The sequence below is a fragment of the Polyodon spathula genome, chromosome 12 (assembly GCF_017654505.1).
Source record: "Polyodon spathula isolate WHYD16114869_AA chromosome 12, ASM1765450v1, whole genome shotgun sequence".
In the NCBI taxonomy this organism is placed as follows: Eukaryota; Metazoa; Chordata; class Actinopteri; order Acipenseriformes; family Polyodontidae; genus Polyodon; species Polyodon spathula.
The window spans coordinates 20,346,928-20,371,336 of record NC_054545.1 but is presented as its reverse complement, the minus strand read 5'-3'; the positions used below and the strand labels follow the sequence as shown (position 1 = coordinate 20,371,336).

Sequence of the window (24,409 nt, the reverse complement as noted above, 5' to 3'; positions counted from 1 at the left end):
CGTTCTCCGTTACACTATCAAAACCCCTCCTCACCACCCCTAACCCCACAAGAACCCATACGCTCCACCCCTAACCCCATCCATGTTATCAAAATCCTTCCTCACCATCATTAATCCCACTCACATTACCAGAACCCCTCCTCTCCACCCACATTACCAAAACCCCTTGTACCTCTCACACACTATCAAGCCCCTCCTCTATCCCCAGCTCCTCCTCCCCTGGAGGTGTACCTTGTCTCCCGCCAGCACTTTGAAGGAGGCCATGACCTGGTCTGCTGTATCGGTGTCGGCTGTCTCCCGGGACATGAAGTCAATGAAGGCCTGGAATGTGACCACGCCAAGCCGGTTCGGGTCCACGATGCTCATGATGCGTGAAAACTCAGCCTCTCCCTGCAAGAACCACCAACTCACTTCAGCACCCGGTGTCTCCCTCAGCCTCTCTCTACAATAGACACACTCAGCACCCAGCGTCTCCCTCAGCCTCTCCCTGCAAGAGACACTCTGCTTCTTTCTCTGTCAATGCTGACTGCTGCAGGGGGCAGCGCAGGAGCACTAAGCTAGTTCCTGATCTCATTGCTGGTGCTATTTTTCCTAGGATTCTTGCTATGATGTCATTGCTTAGCTTGTGTTGTGTAGATTGCGCTGCATTTTTTAGATGGATGCAGATTATCTTCGGCCTTTTACACGTTATCTTTAAGTGAAGCCTCTACTCAGACAAGCTTATTTTTCCTCAGGGTGCAGTCACAGACTGTATTGATCCTTGCACTCTTACTTATTGCCAGGTACCGTATATGCCCGAAATAGCACCCAGTCTCGACTTCTCCACCCTTATTCATAAAAATAAATAAATAAATAAAAATAAATAAAACAGAATAAATGCTTATTTCCACATGCACTTTGGTAAGTGTAGCTGATGTCTGAAATCACGGTTCGTCACCCCCCCTCCCCCGTACAGAAAATCGCACTCTGCACTCAGTCAGCGAGGCCGTCACGCAGAATGTCACATTAGACACATCAACCTGAACACAGCTACTCACTGCATGATAACACACACTGATGTCTGAAATTGCCAAAATGTATTTAAATTATTATTTTTTTTTTTATATGCCGTTGCATTGTTAAGATCCAGCGCAACCCATCTCCACTCCGATTTTAGATCCTGCAGTGCGGTGGAATTCGGTACTGCCGTGGCTGATGAGATTGAGATTTTAAAGAAAATTAATTCAAGGAAAATGACTGATCTTCGGAGTTAATTCTCCCTTAACCGTGCATAAGACAATTCTTACTGCATGTGCATGTGATCTTGTTCAGGCAATCTGTGTACAATTGTACTTATTTGAGGTTGTACGGCCACTACAGATATTGTTCATGCACTACTCTAGTGCCAGCTAGCAGCAGTGGTAGGTACCACTGACAAATTTCACAACCTTTCAGTTTTTTTGCTATGAAAAATGTGTTTTTCTGGGTGGACAAATTGGTAATAACAAATCTCCTGGTACTGTTTGTAATAGATGAGCAAAGAGGAGGGTTTCATCAGAAAACATTGGGGATCAGTATACATCATTACAGTGGAAGAGAACATTATTGTACATAAATGAAACCTACCAGTTTAAAGCACAGCAGACCTGTGTAGAGTCAACAGTGCCAATTTTAAAGTCGCTCTGAATTCATAAAATGCTATAAAATGTGTAAAGTTGGCGTGAGTGCCTATGTTTTATTGTGACCTTCAGTCCAGTATTTTATTGGTATTGTGTACTTTGTAACACTGATGTTGTCCCAAAAGTACTGAAACATGTTCATGTGTTCCTACCTCACCGCTTATTATATGTAAGTAAATTAAAACAAATTCTTGTTATTCCCATTGGTAAAAAAAGCATCAAAGTGTTTTATAGTTGTGATCGGAGAGGCTGGCTGATGCGTCCCATTTCATGTTTTCATTATTCAGATGTCCACTTTTATTTTACTTTAATAATGTGATTGTGGTTCCAAAGTGGCACATCTAGTAAAAGCACTCGCGTAAAGTGCCCTATAGCCTGGACTTTGCTGGTTCAAGTCCAAGCTATTCCTTTGCCGACCAAGGATGGAAGCTCCCAGAGGGCGGTGCACAACTGGCCGAGGGAGGGAGGATTGGTCAGCCAGGATGTCCTCGGCTGACTGCACACCAGCGACCCGTGGTCTGGCCAAGCGCTTCGGGCTTGCCTGCGAGCTGCCCAGGGCTGCGTTGTCCTCTGGGTGGCTGCATGGTGAGTCTGCAGTGTGTAAAAAAAACGGACGGCTAATGGCACACGCTTCAGAGGACAGCATGTGTTCATCTTCACCCCCTCCTGAGAGTCCAATGTGAAGGGTTTGAAATACTAACAGACTGCAGAAACAACAGGAGAGCTGTGTTTGATTAGAAATTATACACACAGGTGCTCTTTGTCTGGTTGCAGATTGGATCTGCAGAGGGGATCAGTGGCAGACCCAGTTTTATTTTGGAACGAGAGGAGATGGAGTTTGAGAGACTGGTTTCATGGTGCAGGTGAACACATGGCAGAATTGGGCTCCTGGTAAGGATTAGCAGAAATAATTCCATGTCTGCTGTGTCTTGCTTCCAGCTGTAGACAATTTGTTAGGATATTTTTCAGTTTTACAAGGAACCTAACAAACCAAGGGAATCATGCTGCTGGAGCCCCAGTCATGTACAACTGCTTTGAAGTAAAAAAAAAAAAATTCAAAATGAAAATTGGGGCGGATTACAGCTACTGTCTAAATGTCCTGAGTCTCTTTTCTTCTCCGTCGTGAACAAGTACAGAGGCATGTGGGTACCTCTACTCCGTCCGAGCCTTGTAGAAGTCTTAGGTAGTATGGACAAAAGAAAGATGTCCCCCCTACCCTGCTCAGTGTCTGTTGAGGGGGTGGGGGGGGTGGGGGGGGTGGGGGAACGTACGTCCAACCACAACATAAAGGAGAGATTGGACCATTGAGAGAGGGAAGGTGGGGTGGCAGGCACGTAAACCACAGAAAAAAAAAAGTCACAGGAGTTTGGCAAACATACAAGAGGATTCAGGAAGGGAAGACAAGAGACAGGAAGGAAAACATGTGTCCATAAGAGCGAGTAAGATGGGAATCATTTATGAATTGAAGCAGGTTTTTAAGGGTACAGAAAGCACCACACAACCATATTTACAAGAGGAAACATGTAAAAAGGAAAGCAAATAAAAAGCAGAAGAAAATAACAAAGGGGAAAAAAATAATTTAACACAAGGAAAAACAATTGTAAGAATGAAAAAAGAAAAGGTACATGAGAACAACAACATGGCAAGAAAGCATCACAAGGAATGCAGGTTTGCGAACGAGGAGGGAATGAATGGTATAAAAATGGACACCCAGCCATACATGGGAGGGAGGGAGGGAGGGAGGGTCACACGAGAGGGTAAAACATAGACAACACGAAAAACAAAAAAAGAAGAAAAGGCAGTTTAATGTCAGTGCCTGGCGCTGCAGTACCTGTGCGTCGTTGGCGATATCGAAGCCCAGGCTGATGAGGCAGGCTTTGAACTCTTCAGCCCCCATCTTCCCGGAATGATCCTGGTCACGAGGTGCAGTGAAGAGGTGCCGTCGGGTCACGAGGCGAACATGCAGGGGGGGCGGTGAGGGGGGTGCATCATGCAGAAAGGGAGAGGGGAAGAAGGGCATGCACAAGGGGCAGAGACAACAAAACAAAGTGCACAACGATTAGGTTTGGCACACAGTCAGAGGACATACAAATCTGTGCTGTCATACCATGGTGAGGTCTATTACCGAGTTAATCAATGCCGTGACTAGCAGGAAGGACTGTGTGCACAGTTAATACGTACTGGTTTAAAACCAGTGTCCCGCCAGTTTCATAATACAATACAATGATGCATGTTTATTACATTCTTCCATAGTGTAGGCCACTATATAGAGTGCAGAAACTAGCTCTGTGAACCACAAACACAGGCCCGTCACACTTTCAATAAATAACAGTGGGAAAGCAAAACAGCAATTAAAAAGAAGGGCGAGTAACCTGAGGCTTGCCTTTGATAGCCAGGTGAATTTTAGCAGAAACCTAGGCAACAGCAATGTTCAACTGGCTTGTACATACAGGATGTACATCGTAAACAGTTTGGATTTTACACTGGGTGTGTTTTTGTTAGCCTAGCACATTCTTCGAACAGGTTTCTAGGGGACTTTTGTAAAACTCAGCACTTTGTCATTGTGAGTTTAGCACAATATAGAAGTGTCCAAGTGTATTAAATTTTACTGAGCCTGTTATTAAAGCTCTTTCACTCCCTGTGCTACAATTAACAGGAGACTCCTGACCCGTGCGGTTTCCTATTTGAGGGGAGGAGGGTAAAGGTCCTACCGCCTGCAATACAGGAAGGAAGTGAACCCAGAGTTGTGTGACTTGACTATGGCATACTTCACTTACAGTTTTGACGTCCTCCTTCTGAAATAGACCCGTACCAAAGAGTAGCTTTGGTGGGGGCTCCTGAGTGGAGCATCCAGTAAAGGCGCTCTGCATGAAGTGCCCTATAGCTTAGAGATTGCAGGTTCCAATCCAGGCTATGTCACTGCCGACCCAGGGGTTCTTAGGGGGTGGTGCACAATTGGTCGAGCGCCGCCCTGGTAGGGAGGGCTTAGGTCAGCAGGGGAATCTATGGTTCACCACACACCAGTGAGCCCTGTGGCTGACAGGGCGCCTGCAGGTGTGCTGTGGAGTCATTAGATCTGTGTTGTCCTCTGGCACTATAGGTCTGGTGGCTTCACTGTGGATCTGCAGTGCGGAAAACTATGGGATTGGCAGGAACAAGTTTCGGAGGACGCGTGTTTCAGCCTCCGTTCCCCGATTCGCAGGGGTGAACCGGGATAAAAATAATTACTGAGCATTCCAAATTGGAGAGAAAACCAGGGTAAAAACCATTGGTGACGACTAAATAATAATAATAATAATAATAATAATAATAAAGAAGAACAACAACAACAATTATTGGAGCGGTGACAATAGTCCTCTGTAGAAGGTGTATATTTATATTCCCATCTTTGAAAAACAAAAGTTGTGAGTTCCTTTCATCATTCCACAGTTGTTTTTGCTCTTTTCATTAAAAGAAGAGCTCTGAGATCACAGTATGAATGGTAAACACACGCACACAAACACAGACACCCCACAACAAAGCATATATTATACACACCTGTAAGGATCTTACATACATGGTTCTCTCTCGCTCTCTCACACACACTGCCCTCTCACCCTGTCGAAGTGGTTGAAAGAGGCTCGGAACTCATTCATTTGGTCCTGGCTGATGCCCTTGGCATCTCTGGTCAGGACCTGGTTCTCAATCTCGTTGATGGTTCTGGCGATGGTGGTGAGGAGCTGCTCCCAGCCCACACGGATGTGCTGAGTGGGGGAGAGACAGAGAAAGAGTGAGGGGGAGAGATATGCAGGAGAGTATTTGTGTGTCTATACTATGTAATTCAGTTATTCTCTCACCTGCATGGTGCAGTTTGTATGCTTGCTGAAGCACAGGGAGGTTGGTAGGGAGTGTGTGTATAGTGTTAGTTTAGCAACGTTATGTTTAAAACTTTAGGATTGAATGCCTTTAAACTAACATTTGGAAAAGTCATCATTAGAATCCTTTTAATTAGAGTGCTGTTACTTTAAAAAATGTACTACAACATCAATGTGGATCAGACAGCTTTGATGTGTTTACAGTACAGGAACATACTGCCTCATAAGCACCACAGCTTGACACTGGTTAAATAATAACCAAAGTACTATACAGTTAAAGTCCAGTTTAGTTCGCCTCACCTCAAAAGGTGTAGTGTGTGCTTGCAGAAGCAGAGGGTGTGTGTGTGTGTAGTGTCTCAGTACCTCCATGGTGTAGTTGGTGTGCTTGTTGTCAAAGATGAGCTCCTCCTGGATAAGCTGGTGGTCCACCTCCAGCTGCTCAATCTTTGGCTTGTAGTTGACGATGCTCTTCTCGTACTGCCGCAGGTGAGTCAGCTGGTCCTCCAGGGTGCCGTGCATCTCAATGGAAATGCGGCCAATTTCCTGCGCAGAACAGCAAGGGGCATCAGACACACAGACAATGAACACAAGTGGACCATCCTTCCAGCAATGTGCTCTAAGACAGTATGAAGGTCCATCCGATACAGGTGAGAACTGATCTGAGTTTCTAGAAGTCTTTTACAAAGTGTGGTCTTCCGATCTGGAGTTTCTTACACAATGAATGTTTAAAGAAAGGTAAAAGATATCTGTTTGCATGCTAGGCTTCCAGGTAGTTCAAATTTGGCCATTTTACCTGCAGTGTGCATAGGAAGTGAAAGTGCTTTAAAGTAGTCTAACAGTACTACTGTACCAGATACCGTTTCATTAAAATGACCATAATAGAAAATGACAGGTATATGTATGGAATTATGACATTAGCTAGCACCAAATGTAAAAGGACATATTTAAGTGCATCAATTCATCAAGGGTTCCAGACTGGAATCCACACAATACACTGTCCTCTTCTCTCCCCGTCATTGAAGCACTAGAGTTAAACATGCATTGATATTTATGAATGGTCTGTAACACAAGCTTTTTTTTTTTAATGCTTTATCTGTTGCATCTTCAACAGCTATATCCTATCCTAGATTTGGTTACACTGTTTAAATCAGTTTACAGATGACTTAACTGCGCAGGAGCTTCCCTAATTAGATGATATGCTGATATCTTTTCAGCCAAAACAGGTCCAGCAATTCAGGACGTTACCATAATGAAAAACAGTAAATGTATTGTGAGTTTTGTACTAAAAGCTGGGTCAGCTGTTGCAGGGAAAAGGGAGTTTATTTCTCTTACTGACAGTTTGAACAGTGAAAGCAGAAAGCATAAAAATACTTGGAAGTGTACATCTTCCCTGTCACCAGTAGCCATAGCAATGTGCTACTGAAGTAACTGCTGAGAAAACAAAACAAAACAAAAAAAAACAAAAAAAACATTTCAGGAATTACATTTCTTAATGCCACCTACTTTACTGCAGTAGAAAACCTGCTATTCATTGCTAATGAAAAATAATGCTTGAAATATCTGAAATATGACAAATGTGCTTTCATAGTGTCTAAAATATAAACCTGTTGAGTTCATTGTAGTCATCAGCTGAACAGATTAACCACTTCAGCAAAACAAGGCAACAAACATGTGAGTACAAACTTGTACCCCTTCACAAACGAGGGGCGACGGCTCAGAACCGGTGTCACGGGAAATAAGTTAGTGTTTGCCTTTGAGACTTTCTGTGCACGCGAATTTTAGAATTTAAAAGGCAAGGTTAAGCCGTCTCCATTTTCAGTCTGTAAACTTTGATTCAGAAAATTGTTTTACTTTTAAAAATGTTGTCAGGATCTTAATTAAAGCTACGTTATATGTTGTTAAAATAGAAAACACATTGTTATAATATCAATAACACTTTTTATTGTATCATGTTGTATTTATTTAATTATAGCAGTTAACTTTAAGCTACTACAAATACGTGGTCATGCAATTTATTTTTATATGCAATTATATTTGTGTTAAATCGTTATAATAAACACTTTTTAAATAATATGGCAATATCTATTATTTAACATTCCCAGTTTAAACCATCAGAGTTGTCATTTTTTGTAATCGCTGGATATTTACATTATAGGTTTTCTTTGTACAAATATTACTGAAACAGAAATAAATACGATATTCTGTATATTGGTTAGGACATATCAGAAACAATTAAGCATTCAAATTTATTTTTATCTGCAATTAGATTATTACAGCTGTCAAGTCACAAACCCCTCCCCTCTAATTTATACTGCCGAGACCCACCCCAAAAAAGGCGCAAAATCTAAAACAATTAATTTTTATAAAATATATAAAAAACTAAACCAGGATGCATCACAAGCATCGATCTGTAAATACTGCACTCTTCTCATTCATAATACAGGTGTGTGTACATACACGTCCATATATAATCTGCATGTTTTTTGGTATGAAAGTATGAACGCTACTGCACTAACAGGTAACTATGATGTGATAGGTGTTACAGAAACGTGGTTATCTGAGAGTGATGGGGACGAATATAATATTTGTGGGTATACACTGTATAGGAAAGACAGGCAGGACAGAAGAGGAGGAGGGGTAGCGCTATACATAAGAAACAGTCTTGAAGCCCAGGTGTTAAACCTGGACAAAGAAAATAAAACCGAATCAATATGGGTCAGAATAACAGACAAAAATTCAAAAGGCATAATAATAGGAGCATGCTATAGACCGCCAGATTCAGACGGTGAGCACAATAATCTGTTATACAATGACATTAGAAATGTGTGTAGCAAAGGAGAAGCCATACTAATGGGGGATTTCAACTTCCCCCAAATAAAATGGGAAAACCCGGTGGGTAGCGCGAAGGATGAAATAGAAATGGTGGAAATGACAAATGACTGCTTCCTAACACAATTTGTGAAGGCACCCACTAGAGGGGAGGCATGCCTTGATTTAGTCTTTTCAAATAACGAAGATAGAATAACTAAAACAGAGGTCAGAGAACCACTGGCAAACTCAGACCATAACATGGTCTCATTTGAAGTGTTTTTTAAATCCCCAAAAGTAAAGACTAAAGTTAAGGTTAACAATTTTAGAAAAGCAAACTATGAAGGCATGAAACAGAGACTAACAGAAGTAGATTGGAGTAAAATAGAGAAAACACCCACAGAAAAAGGATGGTTGTTCTTCAAAAATGTAGTACTAGAGGCGCAAAACAATTACATCCCTGAAGTAGACAAATCTAAATGTAAAACTAAATTGCCAAAATGGTTTAATAGATCAATTAAAAAAAATATTCAGCGAAAAAAGGCACTTTACAGAGCATTAAAAAAGGACCAAAAAGAAAGTACGCAGAAAGAGTACACGGAACTGCAAACGCAAGTCAAAAAGGAAGTTAGAAAGGCCAAGAGAGAAATAGAAATGAACATTGCTAAGGGAGCTAAAACCAATTCCAAAATGTTTTTCCAATATTACAACAGCAAGAGAACATTCAAAGAGGAGATTAAATGTTTAAGAGATACAAATGGCAAAATCGTAGAGGAAGAAAAAAAAAATAGCAAATATGTTAAATGATTACTTTTCACAAGTTTTTACAAAGGAAGATACTGACAACATGCCCCACATGTCATCCAGTTCCTATCCAGTTTTAAATAACTTTAGCATAACTGAGGCAGAAGTGTTAAAGGGACTAGGAGCTCTTAAAATAAACAAATCCCCTGGGCCGGATGAGATCCTCCCAGTAGTACTCAAAGAAATGAAAGAAGTAATTTACAAACCGCTAACCAAGATCATGCAGCAGTCTCTTGACACAGGGGTGGTACCGACAGACTGGAAAATTGCAAACGTAATACCGATCCACAAAAAGGGAAACAAAACTGAACCAGGTAACTACAGACCAGTAAGCCTGACTTCTATTATATGCAAACTTATGGAAACTATAATAAGATCCAAAATGGAAAATTACCTATATGGTAACAGGGTACTGGGAGACAGTCAACATGGTTTTAGGAAAGGGAGATCGTGCCTAACTAACTTGCTTGATTTTTTTGAGGATGCAACATCGATAATGGATAATTGCAAAGCATATGACATGGTTTATTTAGATTTCCAGAAAGCTTTTGACAAAGTCCCGCACAAAAGATTAATTCTCAAACTGAACGCAGTTGGGATTCAAGGAAACACATGTACATGGATTAGGGAGTGGTTAACATGTAGAAAACAGAAAGTACTGATTAGAGGAAAAACCTCAGAATGGAGTGTGGTAACCAGCGGTGTACCACAGGGATCAGTATTAGGTCCTCTGCTATTCCTAATCTACATTAATGATTTAGATTCTGGTATAGTAAGCAAACTTGTTAAATTTGCAGACGACACAAAAGTAGGAGGAGTGGCAAACACTGTTGCAGCAGCAAAGGTCATTCAAAATGATCTAGACAAGATTCAGAACTGGGCAGACACATGGCAAATGACATTTAATAGAGAAAAGTGTAAGGTACTGCACGCAGGAAATAAAAATGTACATTATAAATATCATATGGGAGATATTGAAATTGGAGAAGGAATCTATGAAAAAGACCTAGGAGTTTTTGTTGACTCAGAAATGTCTTCATCTAGACAATGTGGGGAAGCTATAAAAAAGGCTAACAAGATGCTCGGATACATTGTGAAAAGTGTTGAATTTAAATCAAGGGAAGTAATGTTAAAACTGTACAATGCACTAGTAAGACCTCATCTTGAATATTGTGTGCAGTTCTGGTCACCTCGCTATAAAAAAGATATTGCTGCTCTAGAAAGAGTGCAAAGAAGAGCGACCAGAATTATTCCGGGCTTAAAAGGCATGTCATATGCAGACAGGCTAAAAGAATTGAATCTGTTCAGTCTTGAACAAAGAAGACTACGTGGCGACCTAATTCAAGCATTCAAAATTCTAAAAGGTATTGACAGTGTCGACGCAAGGGACTTTTTCAGCCTGAAAAAAGAAACAAGGACCAGGGGTCACAAATGGAGTTTAGAAAAAGGGGCATTCAGAACAGAAAATAGGAGACACTTTTTTACACAGAGAATTGTGAGGGTCTGGAATCAACTCCCCAGTAATGTTGTTGAAGCTGACACCCTGGGATCCTTCAAGAAGCTGCTTGATGAGATTTTGGGATCAATAAGCTACTAACAACCAAACGAGCAAGATGGGCCGAATGGCCTCCTCTCGTTTGTAAACTTTCTTATGTTCTTATGTTCTTATGTATGTATAGGAAGCCAATCGTTTTGTGCGTTTCTCAAATGATCTATCTATATATCTCTTAAAATACCACCTTTCACTAAAAACATATACGCTTTCTGTATATATTAAAACAGGTTTAGATATTCACACACATAGACTTGATTAAAATGTCAAAAACAGTATTCTCTATATCAATAAAAGTGTTTGTACCCACTTCCCCATAACATTTATAAAAAAACAAATACAAAACTTGAGCCTACATAGAATAAACGCTTATGTTTGCTGAAGCCTCGGTATGAAATGACACAATATTTTTGAAAGGAAATAAACATTTGGCAAGTGGTGAGTTTAACTCCCCCATATCCTCTCACCTCCATCTTGGTCTGAATCCAGGGTCCGATGATGTTGGCCTGGCCCGCAAACTGTTTCCGGAGCCGCTCATTGTTCTGCTGCCTGGCATGTTCCTCCATCAGGGCCTGGTCTCTCTGGGGCACCAGCTGTCTGACCTGGAGAGAACAAACGCATAAGGGACTTGCTCACACAAGCTTCAATTAGAAATCTTTTGAAGTAGGACAAAGTGCTGAATCGGTGTATGTAAATCATCCTCAGTTTCTGGTGCCTGATAAACAATGGGTTATTTTCACAGATTCTCTGCTTGCCATTTATCTCGCTGTTCTTTATCTATGCGAGGGCGAGTCGTACCTTGTCCCACTTGCCGTTGATCTCCTGGGGGTTGATGGTGGTGTAGGGGTTGGTGCCGACCCTGTTCACGTGGTAGGTCTGCACAATCTTGGCGATCTCGTTGTGGATGCCCAGAATGGCTTGTCGCTCCAGACGAAAGCCCCATCCCACGGGTCTTACCGAAAAGCGAGGAACAGACGTAAGTCCCCTCTCCCACCACGAGTCGACACGAAGTCGGGGATGTTGCACCTTTTGTTTTTGGTGTGTATAATTTTTGTGTCGTCCCTGTCAGATAAAGATACACATGTGTCGTGACCTCGGAGTTTTGTGGTACCTCCTCTTATCGTATCCCGAGGACACAGTTGACTTGGAGAATAGTTAGGAGATATTAGTAGTGTTCGTAGCTAGAAATTTATGACGTAGAATATCATTCATTATACAGGTGTGTGTACATGTATATTATATATATATATATATATATATATATATATATATATATATATATATATATATAAGTCTGCGTGTTTCTTGGTATGATCGTATGTATAGATGTGTATATACAGTTAGAGCAGTTTCATTCTCAAAGTTGCCTCTGCACTGCAGACTGCCCTGTCCAGTCTCCTTGTTCATGTGTTTCTGCAGTACCTGGATCTCCTCGATGGTGTGGACAATGAAGGTGTCCTGCAGGTCCTCCATCGCCCCCTCCATCCAGTTGTTGAAGGGCGCCGCCCTCTTGGCGAACTCCAGGTACAGCTGGTCGATGGTCTCCAGCAGTTTCTCTGTTCTCTGAAACACAGATAAGCACAAAGTCGGACTCAGGCTTTTATTTAAAACGAATGCAAGCTCAAAGGGGTCACTATTACAAACCAAGTCAAGTTCGACAAAGTTTCAGTTAATGTCCTAATCAGTGCGATAAGTGAACAACTTAACATCAATCATAAACTGAACACCCAGCCTCTCAATTAGACTGACAATTGTATTGAATTCTGTCATCCATAACTGCAAATACTCAATCCGAGGCAAGATGTCAAATGGCAAACATTTCAGCCAATTCCCATAGTGACTGCTGAAGGTATTAGATAAAGCGTTTGCCTACTTGACTTGTTCTAGTTTATGACTGAGTGTTTCATACTGTGCAGTATGGTGGGTTGACAGATTTCTGTGCATTTCTGCAACATCTCTGATGCGGATGTTTTGATTTTCAGTGACCGGGGTGTGGTTTCATACCTCCAGGGCCTCACTGCGTTTCTGTGTTAGCGCTCCCAGGGCATCCCACTGGTCACAGATGCTCTGGCAGCGTGCGTTCACACTGGGGGAGTCGTAGTAATCCAGCTCACTGTGAACACAAGAGACACAGTCAGGGACGGACCCCTGGACACACTGGGGCTGCAGTGTGACTCCTCTCCTCTCCCCTTCCCTTCTCCCCTCTCCCACAGAAACACTGGGGCAGCAGTGTGACCCCTCTCCCCTCTCTCCTTCTCCCCTCTCCCACAGAAACACTGGGGCAGCAGTGTGACCCCTCTCCACTCTCCCCTCACTTGAGCTCCTGAGCGATGGCTGCAATCTGCTCCACTCTGTCCTGGTGCGCTGCCAAGTCACTCTCAAAGGCCTCGTGTTTCTTCAGCAGGGCTTTGATCTCTGACAGGGAGGCAGTCTCAAAGTCCTTCTCTTGCAGCATTTCCTCCTTGCCTGCGGAGGAGCCAGAGGGCCAGTACAGACTTTAACCACAAGTTTTAGCAATAGAATAGCGTTTCTCAAGTCCAGTCACAGCAGATCACCAGTAACCACCTACGTACCTTCAAAATACTATTTGCGCACTTATTTTTCATTGGAGTTTTTTTTTTCTTTGAGAAACAGTAACGTGCAGCTAGTAAATGTAAATTAGACCCATTTAAATAGTTATTTATCTTTGCTGTTGCACAGATAAGCACTGTTTGAATTGTGTGGCTTTACATTGTGAATTCTGTGTGGTTTAAAATTGTTGACTGAAAAGACAACAGTAATGTCTCTGCAGTAATGTCTTTTCAAAGATTTCCATTTGTTTTTAATAAGTACAGTATAATTGTACTCTAGGCTTTGCCCAGTGTGTTTCTGTAAGTTTGTTGGTATTCTGCAGGTATTACAACCTGCCAATTGAGTTAAAAAAGTTCACTTTTGTTGGTGGTGGCCCACAAGCAGTTTTGTTGGCCAGCACAATGGCTCCTGGTTATGCTGAGGTTGCAGACTCCTGTTTTTCGTAACTGATGATTCTTCATTATTCTTGCAAAATACCCACAACTGAACTTGAACAGAACACAGATGTAGTCAATATCTCAATTTGGTCTTATACATTCAGAAATCTAAATGGTACATGGCAACAAAAAATATTCCTCTCCTCTTGTGTGTGTCTGTCTCTTACCCGCAGTCCATGCCTCGTGGATGGCGGCTTTCTGTCTGAATTTCTCCGCCAGGTGGTCGAGTCTCTCAAGTCTGCGGATCTCGTTCAGAAGCCACTCCTCGTAGCCCTTCTCCGCGTGCTCTAGTCCACCCCATGCATTGTTGATGTCCTGGGTGAGAGAGAAGGGGGAAGATGTGATTCAGGGTGCTCAAGCAACTGTTTTCAGACTAAAGTACTTCCAAGTGATGTCACACCAGAGAGCAACTATAGTTCTATAGAATTTAAACATAATACGTGTTAACCAAACATAAGGATACGTGTTAACTAGAACATTTGTTCTTATCAAACACAACGAGACATATATAACGAATGGAAGAGCACAACAAGTAAGATTTCATTTGGAAAGTTAAACCAAATTTGGACAGACAGTTTAAGATTTAGTACAGCCTCCATTATCCAAAAGTATTTGGAACCAGGGTGTGCTTGGATAATGGAATTGTTCAGCGGAGTAATTGTTAAAATGACTTTCTAATCAAGAACCCCCCCCCCCCCAAAAAAAAAGATACAATGTAACCTTCTTTACATTGAAATATCCCGCATACAGTACTGCACTGTTCTGTAAGCACCAGAGATGAAAGGTTGATTAGCACAGGAGGGCAGTAGAGCACAGCACATAAGGCAGGTTACCAAGGGGCTGCTCACAATGTGCGGGTGATCAAGAGTTTACTGTAGAGTTTTATTAGGCCAACAAATCAAGAGACCAGAATTCAGCGCAGTTGAACAGAGATTGAAATTCCTCAGTAAGTCGGGCTGAGGAATGGGCGAGCAGTGTGACACAGCCTAGATTGAAATTCCTCAGTAAGTCGGGCTGAGGAATGGGCGAGCAGTGTGACACAGCCTAGATTGCAATTCCTCAGTAAGTCGGGCTGAGGAATGGGCGAGCAGTGTGACACAGCCTAGATTGAAATTCCTCCTCTTACCGAGACCATCCTTCCCTCGGAGGGCATGAAGGCGGGCCGGTTGCTCAGCCTTAGCTTGGTTTGCAGGGTGTTGAAGTTGATCTCCAGCTGGCACTTCTCCTGCACCTTGGGGGGCTTGTGCATGCGCCGGTAGTCGCGGAAGTCCTCCAGTTTCTGCTGCATGGCCTGCATGGTGTTCTCTGGGGCGCGGTTTTCCAGCCAGGGGACAGTGCGGCGGATCCACTCCAGCAGCTAGAGACAAGTGAGACTGGTCATTCATTACTGCACAACTCAGTGGTGTAAGGAGGAGTGCGTGTCAACTATATCTCAATGTCTTCACAGTATGGTTCTACTCCTAGGTAAATAGGTCAATTAAATCACAAAGTATATAGTCACATAAGCAGAGGAGAGAATGTACAATATAGCAAAGTTAGAAAAACCTAAATGTCAGTAAGTTTACCACAATAATTATGCAGGGTAGTATTCAGTAAAAAAAAAAAAAAAAGACCCCAAAAAACCTTCTCCAGTGAAGACAATGAGATCGTATTTACAGCATGTGGGATATACGTGGGTTCCCAATCTGGACAGTTGCACTCACATCGCTGGCCAGCTTCTCATAGTCCTCCATAAGCTGCTCGTTCTCCTGGTTGACAGCCAGCACCTTGCAGATCCGATTAGCTGCTGTCTCTGCCTGTGAACGGGATCAACACAGGGGTTAGCTACAGCTGAAAGGCATGGTAGCAAGATGAGCGCATTGAGATTCAACTCCTAAGAGCGGTCTAGCTTGACTTAAAAGATCAAGATTTGTGAATGGTTTTGACGTGTGTTTATTGTACAATATACAACAGAAGACGAATCCCCAATGCAGGGTCTCCCTAAAGGAACTGCAAATATTCAAAACATCCTTAACTCTCATGAGCAGAACTGCTTCTTTGCAAGTCTCTTCATGTGCTGTGGATAGTTTTGGCTAACTGTTAACTATAAGACTCAATAGTGCTACACTGCGTGACTCGCTGAACTCAAGCTTGTTTCACTATTTCTACATGGTTTTGATTTCCCAACCTTTGTGCTCTCCCACCACAACAACCTGTGATTCCACATTCACTTCCTGTGCTACAGGAAACAGGGCCCCAAGTGACCTCACAGTTTTTAGTGAGGCTCAGACAGTGTCCTTTTACCTGTAACGTTTACCTTTGTTGTGGCAAGAAAAACTAGCTTTAAAAAAAAAAAAAAAAAAAAGGGGAACAAATTAGGGGCTGATACCAAACTGCAAAGCAGCATTCCTGTTGTGGTCTGTTCAAACCTTGTCTTACCAGACCAAGTAAGGTCACGACACAACCATGGTGTTATTGTCATCCTTCCATAGCACAGCACACGTATGGAATAGTTAGTATGACAAGGAAACACGGTGCGACACTGACACTGGCTGTACCAACTAGAACGCCGGGGAGATTTATATTGTGTGCAACACTCCCCAACAGACCAGTGTACCATAATCCATCATATTGAAATGGCCATCCCTTAAGCATGATAGTACTGACTCTGTACCAAGCCATCACTTAAGCATCATTATAAGAACTATGTGTACTAAGACAGCGATTCCCAATCTGTGGTACACAGGGGATATAATATGTAATGGCAAACTTTTTTTGTTTGTACCAATGAGAACAAAGACACTGAGACAATGATATTTGTACCCCTGACCAACAAGAGAACCTCCTGGGCAGCCTCAAGATCGAAGCTCAAGAGAACCTCCTGGGCAGCCTCAAGATCGAGATTCAACAAAAGCAGTTGGATGAGTTTTGGGTCCAAAAGTGAGCAGAGTTCCCGAATTGTAAGATTGAGCTGTCAAGATTTTGATGCCATTTGCCTCAACTTAACTTGTCGCCACACCACCACCAAGTCAAAAATATTGCAAAGCAGGTTTGTGTAGAAAACAGCTTGCTACTCAAACTATCACCAATCAGTCTGGAAAGGGGTACGCGACAATCAAAAGTTTGGGAACCGCTGTACTAAGCCATCCCCCAAATAAAACTAGATTATCATGAAATTCAATGACATTGCTTTCAATTGTTATGCCTTATTACTATGAATGAATAAAAAAAAAAAAAAAAAAAAAATTAATAATATATGTTATCATATATATATATATGATTATATATATATATATAAACCCACAACGTTTTGAGTTTTGCAAGTTAAAAGGAAAGGTATTTAAAATATTAAATATACAGAAGTTCACTTTCTGATTAAAATTATTAGAACTGCAAATAAAACTAAAACTACAACATATAATAAAATCCACTTAGCAAGAAATATTCTAAAGATTGTGCAGATTCAAATGTCATTTTCTGAATGTAGCTTTACTGTTCCCTTCACCTCTATGATGTTCGCAATCACAGAGACATCTTGCAATTACTTAAATACTGAAGATGCTCTTATCTGATTTGGGACGGTTCCCTTCACTTCAAGTTGCCCGACATAGAGATTAGTAATGTAGCTAGAACAGCTGAAGTGTCTTATAGAAGTGATGAGAGGTGGCGCCATCCAGTGGTCTGCCACGTTAGCTCAAGTTTCCTTTTGCTTTTGTGGAAATACACAAGCTGTGCAACAGATGGTGCTGCATGAATATAAAGACAACATGGCATAGGTCAATGGCAGACAAACAGAACAGAAGAACCGCATCTCAACTCATAGCGAAAGCATCAATATTAGTGTCTGTAAAATTGGAACATCAAACACAAACATCCAAGTAAAACAGTAATAAAATAAGAGGTGAACATTTGAAGCTACTTCCTCTTCAATGAAAGCGCTTCCTAAAACAGCATCCCAAACACATACAAAAGCTCCCAGTGAGAAGACAAATCTATCAATCCAGGCAGTGCAAGAGTAGAGAGGAGCTGAGGGGGGTGCAGTGCGGACAGAAACCAACCAAAGTGCATGTCAGGCACTAGTGTAGAAGAGAAACACACACAAACACACACACACACACACACAAGTAGACAGACCCTCCACACTCACATGAGAAGAGAGGCGTAGAGGAGGTCAAGGCTGCCCTGAGGTGGAGAGAGACAGGGAGGAGGAGAGGTCAGAGCTGTAAAATACTAGGAGGTATAGGGGGAAAAAGCCAAACCTGGTGTCCATTTAAGTTCCATTTGTAATGTATTGTAAAATATGATCATGTAACACACACAGTAGTAGACCTTGATAGTCATGTTATACAGCAATCGAAAATGTCTTTGACAGCTTGTTTCACATGGAAATGACATGAATTAGCTATATGGTTTGATTATTCTCATATATCTACCTACCTATATATTAGAATGCTGTGTAGGATACAAGCTGGTTTTCTGGTGGGGCAGATATCTCCATGTATTGTACAGCAACCAATACAATATTCAAAACACAGGAGTAACATTGAACCCTGCTGCTTACAGTCATGCCATTAGTCTTCTATCTGGCTCTGTGTAACACTGAACCCTGCTGTTCAGTCATGCCATTAGTCGTCTATCTGACTCAACACACACCATTCCCAACCCTATCCTCACACCATTCCTAACCCTAACCTTAACCTCACACCATTCCTAACCCTAACCTTAACCTCATACCATTCCTAACCCTAACCTCAAACCATTCCAAACCCTATTCTCACACCATTCCTAACCCTAACCATATCCTCACACCATTCCAAACCCTAGCCCTATCCTGACACCATTCCTAACCCTAGCCCTATCCTGACACCATTCCTAATCATATCCTCACATGATTCCTAACCCTAACCCTATCCTCACACCATTCCTAACCCTAGCCCTATCCTCACACCATTCCTAATCATATCCTCACATGATTCCTAACCCTAACCCTATCCTCACACCATTCCTAACCCTAACCTTCTCGCACACCATTTCACATTCAGGCAGAGATTGAAAGAAACTGGCCTAAATGTTCTCAATGGACACATTTTTTTTACCACAGTATTTTTGCGCTGTGTATTTGCAGTTTTTCCCCCCATGCTTTTTCCCATGGTTATACTAAGCATTTACCTGTGGAAAGCCTGGCCCAAAGACTAATGAAATTGACTAAGGTGTTCTGCAGTGTACTTGAAGTGCATGTTTTCTGTATTAGCCAGAGTGCAATCTATTTCAAACAGCATATTAAAACATCAGCTGCCTGCCTTGTGTCCCTTTACATTTCAGGACAGATTTAAATGCTTTGTCAGATGACGTGCAGCTTGGTTGTATTTACAATAGTCAAACTATCACATTTGACAGGACTGGCTCACCTAACGAAAAGGCTTCAATGCCACATATAGTGTTGAACAATCCTGTTGTAAATACATGCATTATAATCTCATGTATTCATACAGGGAATCTGTAAGCAACTCTGACACCTCAAATTCAGAATGTTTGAATTATGTGTGATGTCTTAACATTGCAAGTATCCCAGCAACTGCTGTTGAGCTGGAGACCAGCAGGAAATGGGAAATGAAATGCATATTTACTGGTTTCTTTGCTTTACTGCACGCAATTTAAGTAATTTAGAATTCCTTTTATGCAGTATATGATATATAGATATATATATATATATAATCAATATTATTAAATGAAGCTGCTTACACTTACTGTGAGGATGTGTGTGTGTCTTAGTTTCTCTCTGTGCCTGTGTGTGTGTGTACAAATCCATCTCTGTATCTGTACCTGGCTGTGTAGCCCTGAGGAAGGGGAACCTTACCTTCTGCGCACCTGAGAAGGTGTGGCAGTAACAAGAGACATAGGTCATGAAGGCCTTCTCATCAGCACGCAGTGTGCTAATAATATCTGTGCCCAGGAGGGGGGAGGAAAATGCAGAGAGTAATAGTAAGGTCAGAAAGACAGTATAACAACAATAACCATGGAGGAGGGAGCAGAGGAGATGAACCAGAATAGAGAACAATAAGCATGGAGGAGGGAGCAAAGGGGATGAATCAAAATAGAGAATAAGCATGGCAGAGGGGATAAACCAGTGTAAAGAACAATAAGCATGGAGGAGGGAGCAGAGGGGATGAACCAGTCTCCAGTCTCCTGGTACAAGTGTCACTGGGGAGGGTGTCTTGCCAACTAAGCGAACACCCACCTTGCACAGTATTAATATAGAAATTAGCACTTAATCCACTCCATGTTTTTAAAACCAGTCTGAAGTTGCCACAATTTGTATCATTTATAAAAGGTAACTATATGACATTTAAAAACAAACATACATGAACAACTAGTAAAATCGCCTAAACTAGTGACAAACTGTCCTTTACAGAGAAACAAAGCTTACTAACCTTCACTATAACAACTCCATGCGGCTTTGGGCAAAGAGGAACACTGTCCGTGTTTTCTGATCCTGTGTTTGTGTATATGTGTGTATGTATGTATGTATGTATGTGTGTGTATATATATTATATATATATATATATATATATATAGATAATATAAAAATATATATAAATATTATATAACTATATTATATATATATATATTATATATAATCTGTTTTAAAGATTGTGGCTAGTCCATGTGCTACACCATTAACCTTAGGATTGCTCAAACAATAACAGAGAAGCATGGTTAACATTTTAAACTTTGTTTGACCTCACTGTACATTTGTATAGTCATGTGAGTTAAGAGAGTCAATGCAATCTCCCTGCTGGATTACCAGAGCTCAGGAGCAGCGTGTTTAAATAAGAGTCAATGTAATCTCCCTGCTGGACTAACAGAGCTCAGGAGCAGTGTGTTTAAATAAGAGTCAATGTAATCTCCCTGCTGGACTAACAGAGTTCAGGAGCAGCGTGTTTAAATAAGAGAGTCAATGCAATCTCCCTGCTGGATTAACAGAGCTCAGAAGCGACCGTGTTTAAATGAGAGTCAGTGTAATCTCCAGAGCTCAGGAGTGTCTTATTATGTATACAAAACTGCCAACAACTAGACCATTACATAGAAAAGTCTAAATGAAGAATATTTTGAAAACAGCAGTTAGAGAGGATAAAAAAAAAAGTGATTTTAATTGTCAAAAAAAAAAAAAAAAAAAACCTGCCTGTAAATGTAAACAGGGGGGGGGGGGGGGGGGGGGGGGGGGTTGGTCAGTGTCGGTTATTTCGGAGAAAATAAAACTTTCACCCAAAAAAACACATTTGCAGAAATCCTGCATTTATTTATTAGTTTTCATTCAAAAAATGTACGTAGTAATTATAAAGTGCATTCATATAATTGTCTACTTTATTCTCCCTTGTGTTCTAGAATGACATATAGTGCTGAAGTTCACGTTGTACTGGAAAATCCCAAGAACAAATTAAAAGGTCTAATTAAGCACATTATTAGTTCATTAGACCTTTAATTGATCTCAGCTCCTAAAAGTTGCCTATTTCAAGTTACTTATAAAATTGTATCATTAAGGTGAAATCTGTTTAAAAGCTGAAAACAATTAAAAGATCTAATTAAGCAAAAACAAGCAGACAAGGGGGTCCCCAGGACAAGGATTGTGAAACCATGCATTACAGGGTGACTGAGCCCTGGTCTGGGTCATGCGTGTTCATTACAGGGTGACTGAGCCCCGGTCTGGGTCATGCGTGTTCATTACAGGGTGACTGAGCCCTGATCTAGGGAGCATTGCTTTGTCAAGGTCTTGCATGTACATTACAGGATGACTGAGCCCTGGTCTAGGAAGCATTGCTTTGTCAGGGTCATGTGGGAGAGAACTGAAACCATCCTTTGGACCCCAGCTTGGTATCCCCAGGTTCAGATTATAATATTTGAGTCTGGTGAAATTAACAGCTTTTACCTTTCCAAAAAAATAGCAGCTCATTACAAAGATGATCAAACGCTGGAATAAAACATGCCCTGGATTATCCTTTTTTGTGAAAAAAGTTGCCCTCGTGAATGGCTGAAACTGCTATACAATGGGAGTATTTCCTGTCGCGCAAACTGCAGTATTGTTTCTCCCCCCAATACTGTAATAGCAGATTTCAGCTTTGCAATTAGACACCAAAAAGATAAGGCATTAGCAGCACTCCAACTCTTGCGCTCACCCTATTTTCCGAGCACAAAAACCTTTAATACAGCAACTTTGCTTTCTGCTTTATCAGCAAAAGACTTGATTTAGAGTGAGCTAAACTACTTGCAACTGTGTGCAACTCTGTCGAAATTCTTAGACTAACTAAGGAAAGGATTGCTGTTTCATACTGAAGACGCCATATTACATCCAAATTGTTTAAACTAAAACCACTGTTTGCATGCTATGACTTCCCTTCAAACCCAATAATCTCATACCTACAGAGGAAAGGGCCCTCGCTGAATCCTTCACATCCTCACAGACACTGTACAATTGACTATGCACGCCTGCCTAAAGCTTGGTTTGGTGGTTATGGGTGAATGGTGGGGGCAGGGCAGTGAAACTGGAGACTGCTTTTCCCAGTCTAGAGGAAGTAGAATTGTCCCATCATGCAGCTGGCAGAAAGACCCACTCTCAGAGACCCTGTAGGGAAGGAATTCGAGTTGGAGGGAGGAACGAGACCATTAGAAATAGAGACAGAAAGGGACAGACGGAGCGAGAAAGAGATGGAGAAAGGGGCTGCTGGGAGAGGGCAGAGCATCCTTGGATACCTTCTGGGCGCCGGAGAAGGCGTGGTAGAAGCTGGAGACGTAGGTCATGATGGCCTTCTCGTCTGGGCGGACCGTGCCGATGATGTCTGTCAACAGAAAGGGGCGGCGGGTTAAAGGCGATGATAGCACCCCAGTAAAGTACTGAGGAAGAAGTGCTGTGGCTTCAAAGGACATAGTTCATAGTTATTTTGCTTGTTTTTTCTCCACCACTTTATATGGTGGTCTTTCACCAGTTTTGACTTTCTATTATAAATTTGTTCCCCAAATTTAGAATGCACCACTATGTCCCCTCACTGCAGTAATTCCCCACAACAGCTCAGACCTGCAGGTCAGTGGGTGTCCTCTGATCCCACATGTAAGGAATGTTGTAATAGTTTTTGTGTTAGAATTGATTATAATATGTTATTTTCTATTAAAAATAGAACAAAGAAGCTGGGAGTGGTATTTGGGGTTTTTGAGTTCAGGACTGTAAGGAAATGTGATAGTCCATACTCAGATTGTTAGAATATTTGGAATGTATGATACTTTCAATGGAGAGATATTGAGCACAGTTTAAATTAGATGGGGTATTTTGGAATGCAGGGTCTGTCTCAATAAATTGCAGACTGACTAAAGGGAGAGCAAATATGACCATTTATGGGTATTTGTGAAAGGGGTCCTTGGTTCTGCTGTTTGCTTGGTTGCAAGGGGGGGGGGGGGTATTGGGAGAATCTCAGAGATAACAGATGTAAAAGAATGTCTGTGAGGCTTAGAAACTTTCCACGAGTACACAGGTATAATGAGGAGTCGTCATAAATGACATCATTAAAAGGGTGTGTTTTGGAATCTACAAAACTGAAATGAATGCATTGTCATTTGCTCAGTTCGAGCAATCTCCCTGCAGCCCAGAGTGACGTGACTCTGTTCAATACAATTGTCTATTCTGCGCTATACCAATAAACATATGATAAAACTAATATTGTTCATCAGTTTCATTATTTCTTACACCAAGCCTATTGCCTCCCTACACCCACAAGCTTGTTAGTGATGTTGGAGAGCTGTTGGCCCCTGAAGTACAAAGACCAACCCTGCAGGTGTCCACTTGAGTTCACTCTGCATCTGGCCACTGTAACAGGGTCAAGAGAAGCTGTCCCTGACAGTTTTGTGTGTCTCTAACCCACAGGAGCATGACAACCACTGCAGAATGCGCTACCCTGGCTGTGTGACTACTCCTGCTCTGCACACAGCTGTGCTTTTACCAGGCGAGCAACTGAGGGCTGAGGAGCTGCTCTTCTGTTCTAATTGCCGAAGTGTCTTTTTAGAAGAGCGAGTGTCTGGGTCACAGGAGATTGGTAGATCGCACCTTTACTGCACATGAGGTAATTTCTCAATTTAAAAAGGGAGGGTTTGTTGGGAAATTAATGAAGACTGCAGAACCGAAGTGCTGTTAGTTATTTTCAAAATCATTGAAAATTACTATTTGAATATGCATAGCATTCTGTTTTACAAAAACTTAATAATTACTACTTAAAACGTCTTTTTTATATCATTCCTACAAAAGTATACCATAGTAGTAAATGCACACTGAAAAGCACAGGGAAGCACTGCGCCGTGCAAAGCACAGGGAAGCACTGCGCCGTGCAAAGCACAGGGAAGCACTGCGCCGTGCAAAGCACAGGGAAGCACTGCGCCGTGCAAAGCACAGGGAAGCACTGCGCCGTGCAAAGCACAGGGAAGCACTGCGCCGTGCAAAGCACAGGGAAGCACTGCGCCGTGCAAAGCACAGGGAAGCACTGCGCCGTGCAAAGCACAGGGAAGCACTGCGCCGTGCAAAGCACAGGGAAGCACTGCGCCGTGCAAAGCACAGGGAAGCACTGCGCCGTGCAAAGCACAGGGAAGCACTGCGCCGTGCAAAGCCGTGTTATCAAGCTTCTTGTACTTCGTTGGTTCCCGGCATCTCAACGGTCGTTAATATATACTGCATGCGATAATTAGAAAATTGATCCTGGAACTGCCAGA

General features: G+C 42.0%; 1 protein-coding gene across 1 annotated transcript in view; it reads right to left on the bottom strand.

The window, feature by feature from the left end:
* The window catches only part of actn1 (actinin, alpha 1), a 64,341-nt gene that overhangs the window by 683 nt on the left and 39,249 nt on the right, over positions 1–24,409 (bottom strand). The window contains exons 8-20 of the mRNA XM_041266533.1: positions 22,412–22,497; positions 15,388–15,480; positions 14,811–15,041; positions 13,852–13,999; positions 12,992–13,142; positions 12,681–12,789; positions 12,099–12,239; positions 11,475–11,663; positions 11,144–11,278; positions 5,876–6,055; positions 5,255–5,401; positions 3,490–3,570; positions 232–390 (exon numbers count right to left, since the gene is read on the bottom strand). Of these exons, the coding sequence (XP_041122467.1) occupies positions 232–390; positions 3,490–3,570; positions 5,255–5,401; positions 5,876–6,055; positions 11,144–11,278; positions 11,475–11,663; positions 12,099–12,239; positions 12,681–12,789; positions 12,992–13,142; positions 13,852–13,999; positions 14,811–15,041; positions 15,388–15,480; positions 22,412–22,497 (1,850 nt within the window). The remainder of the gene's footprint in view (positions 1–231; positions 391–3,489; positions 3,571–5,254; positions 5,402–5,875; positions 6,056–11,143; positions 11,279–11,474; positions 11,664–12,098; positions 12,240–12,680; positions 12,790–12,991; positions 13,143–13,851; positions 14,000–14,810; positions 15,042–15,387; positions 15,481–22,411; positions 22,498–24,409) is intronic.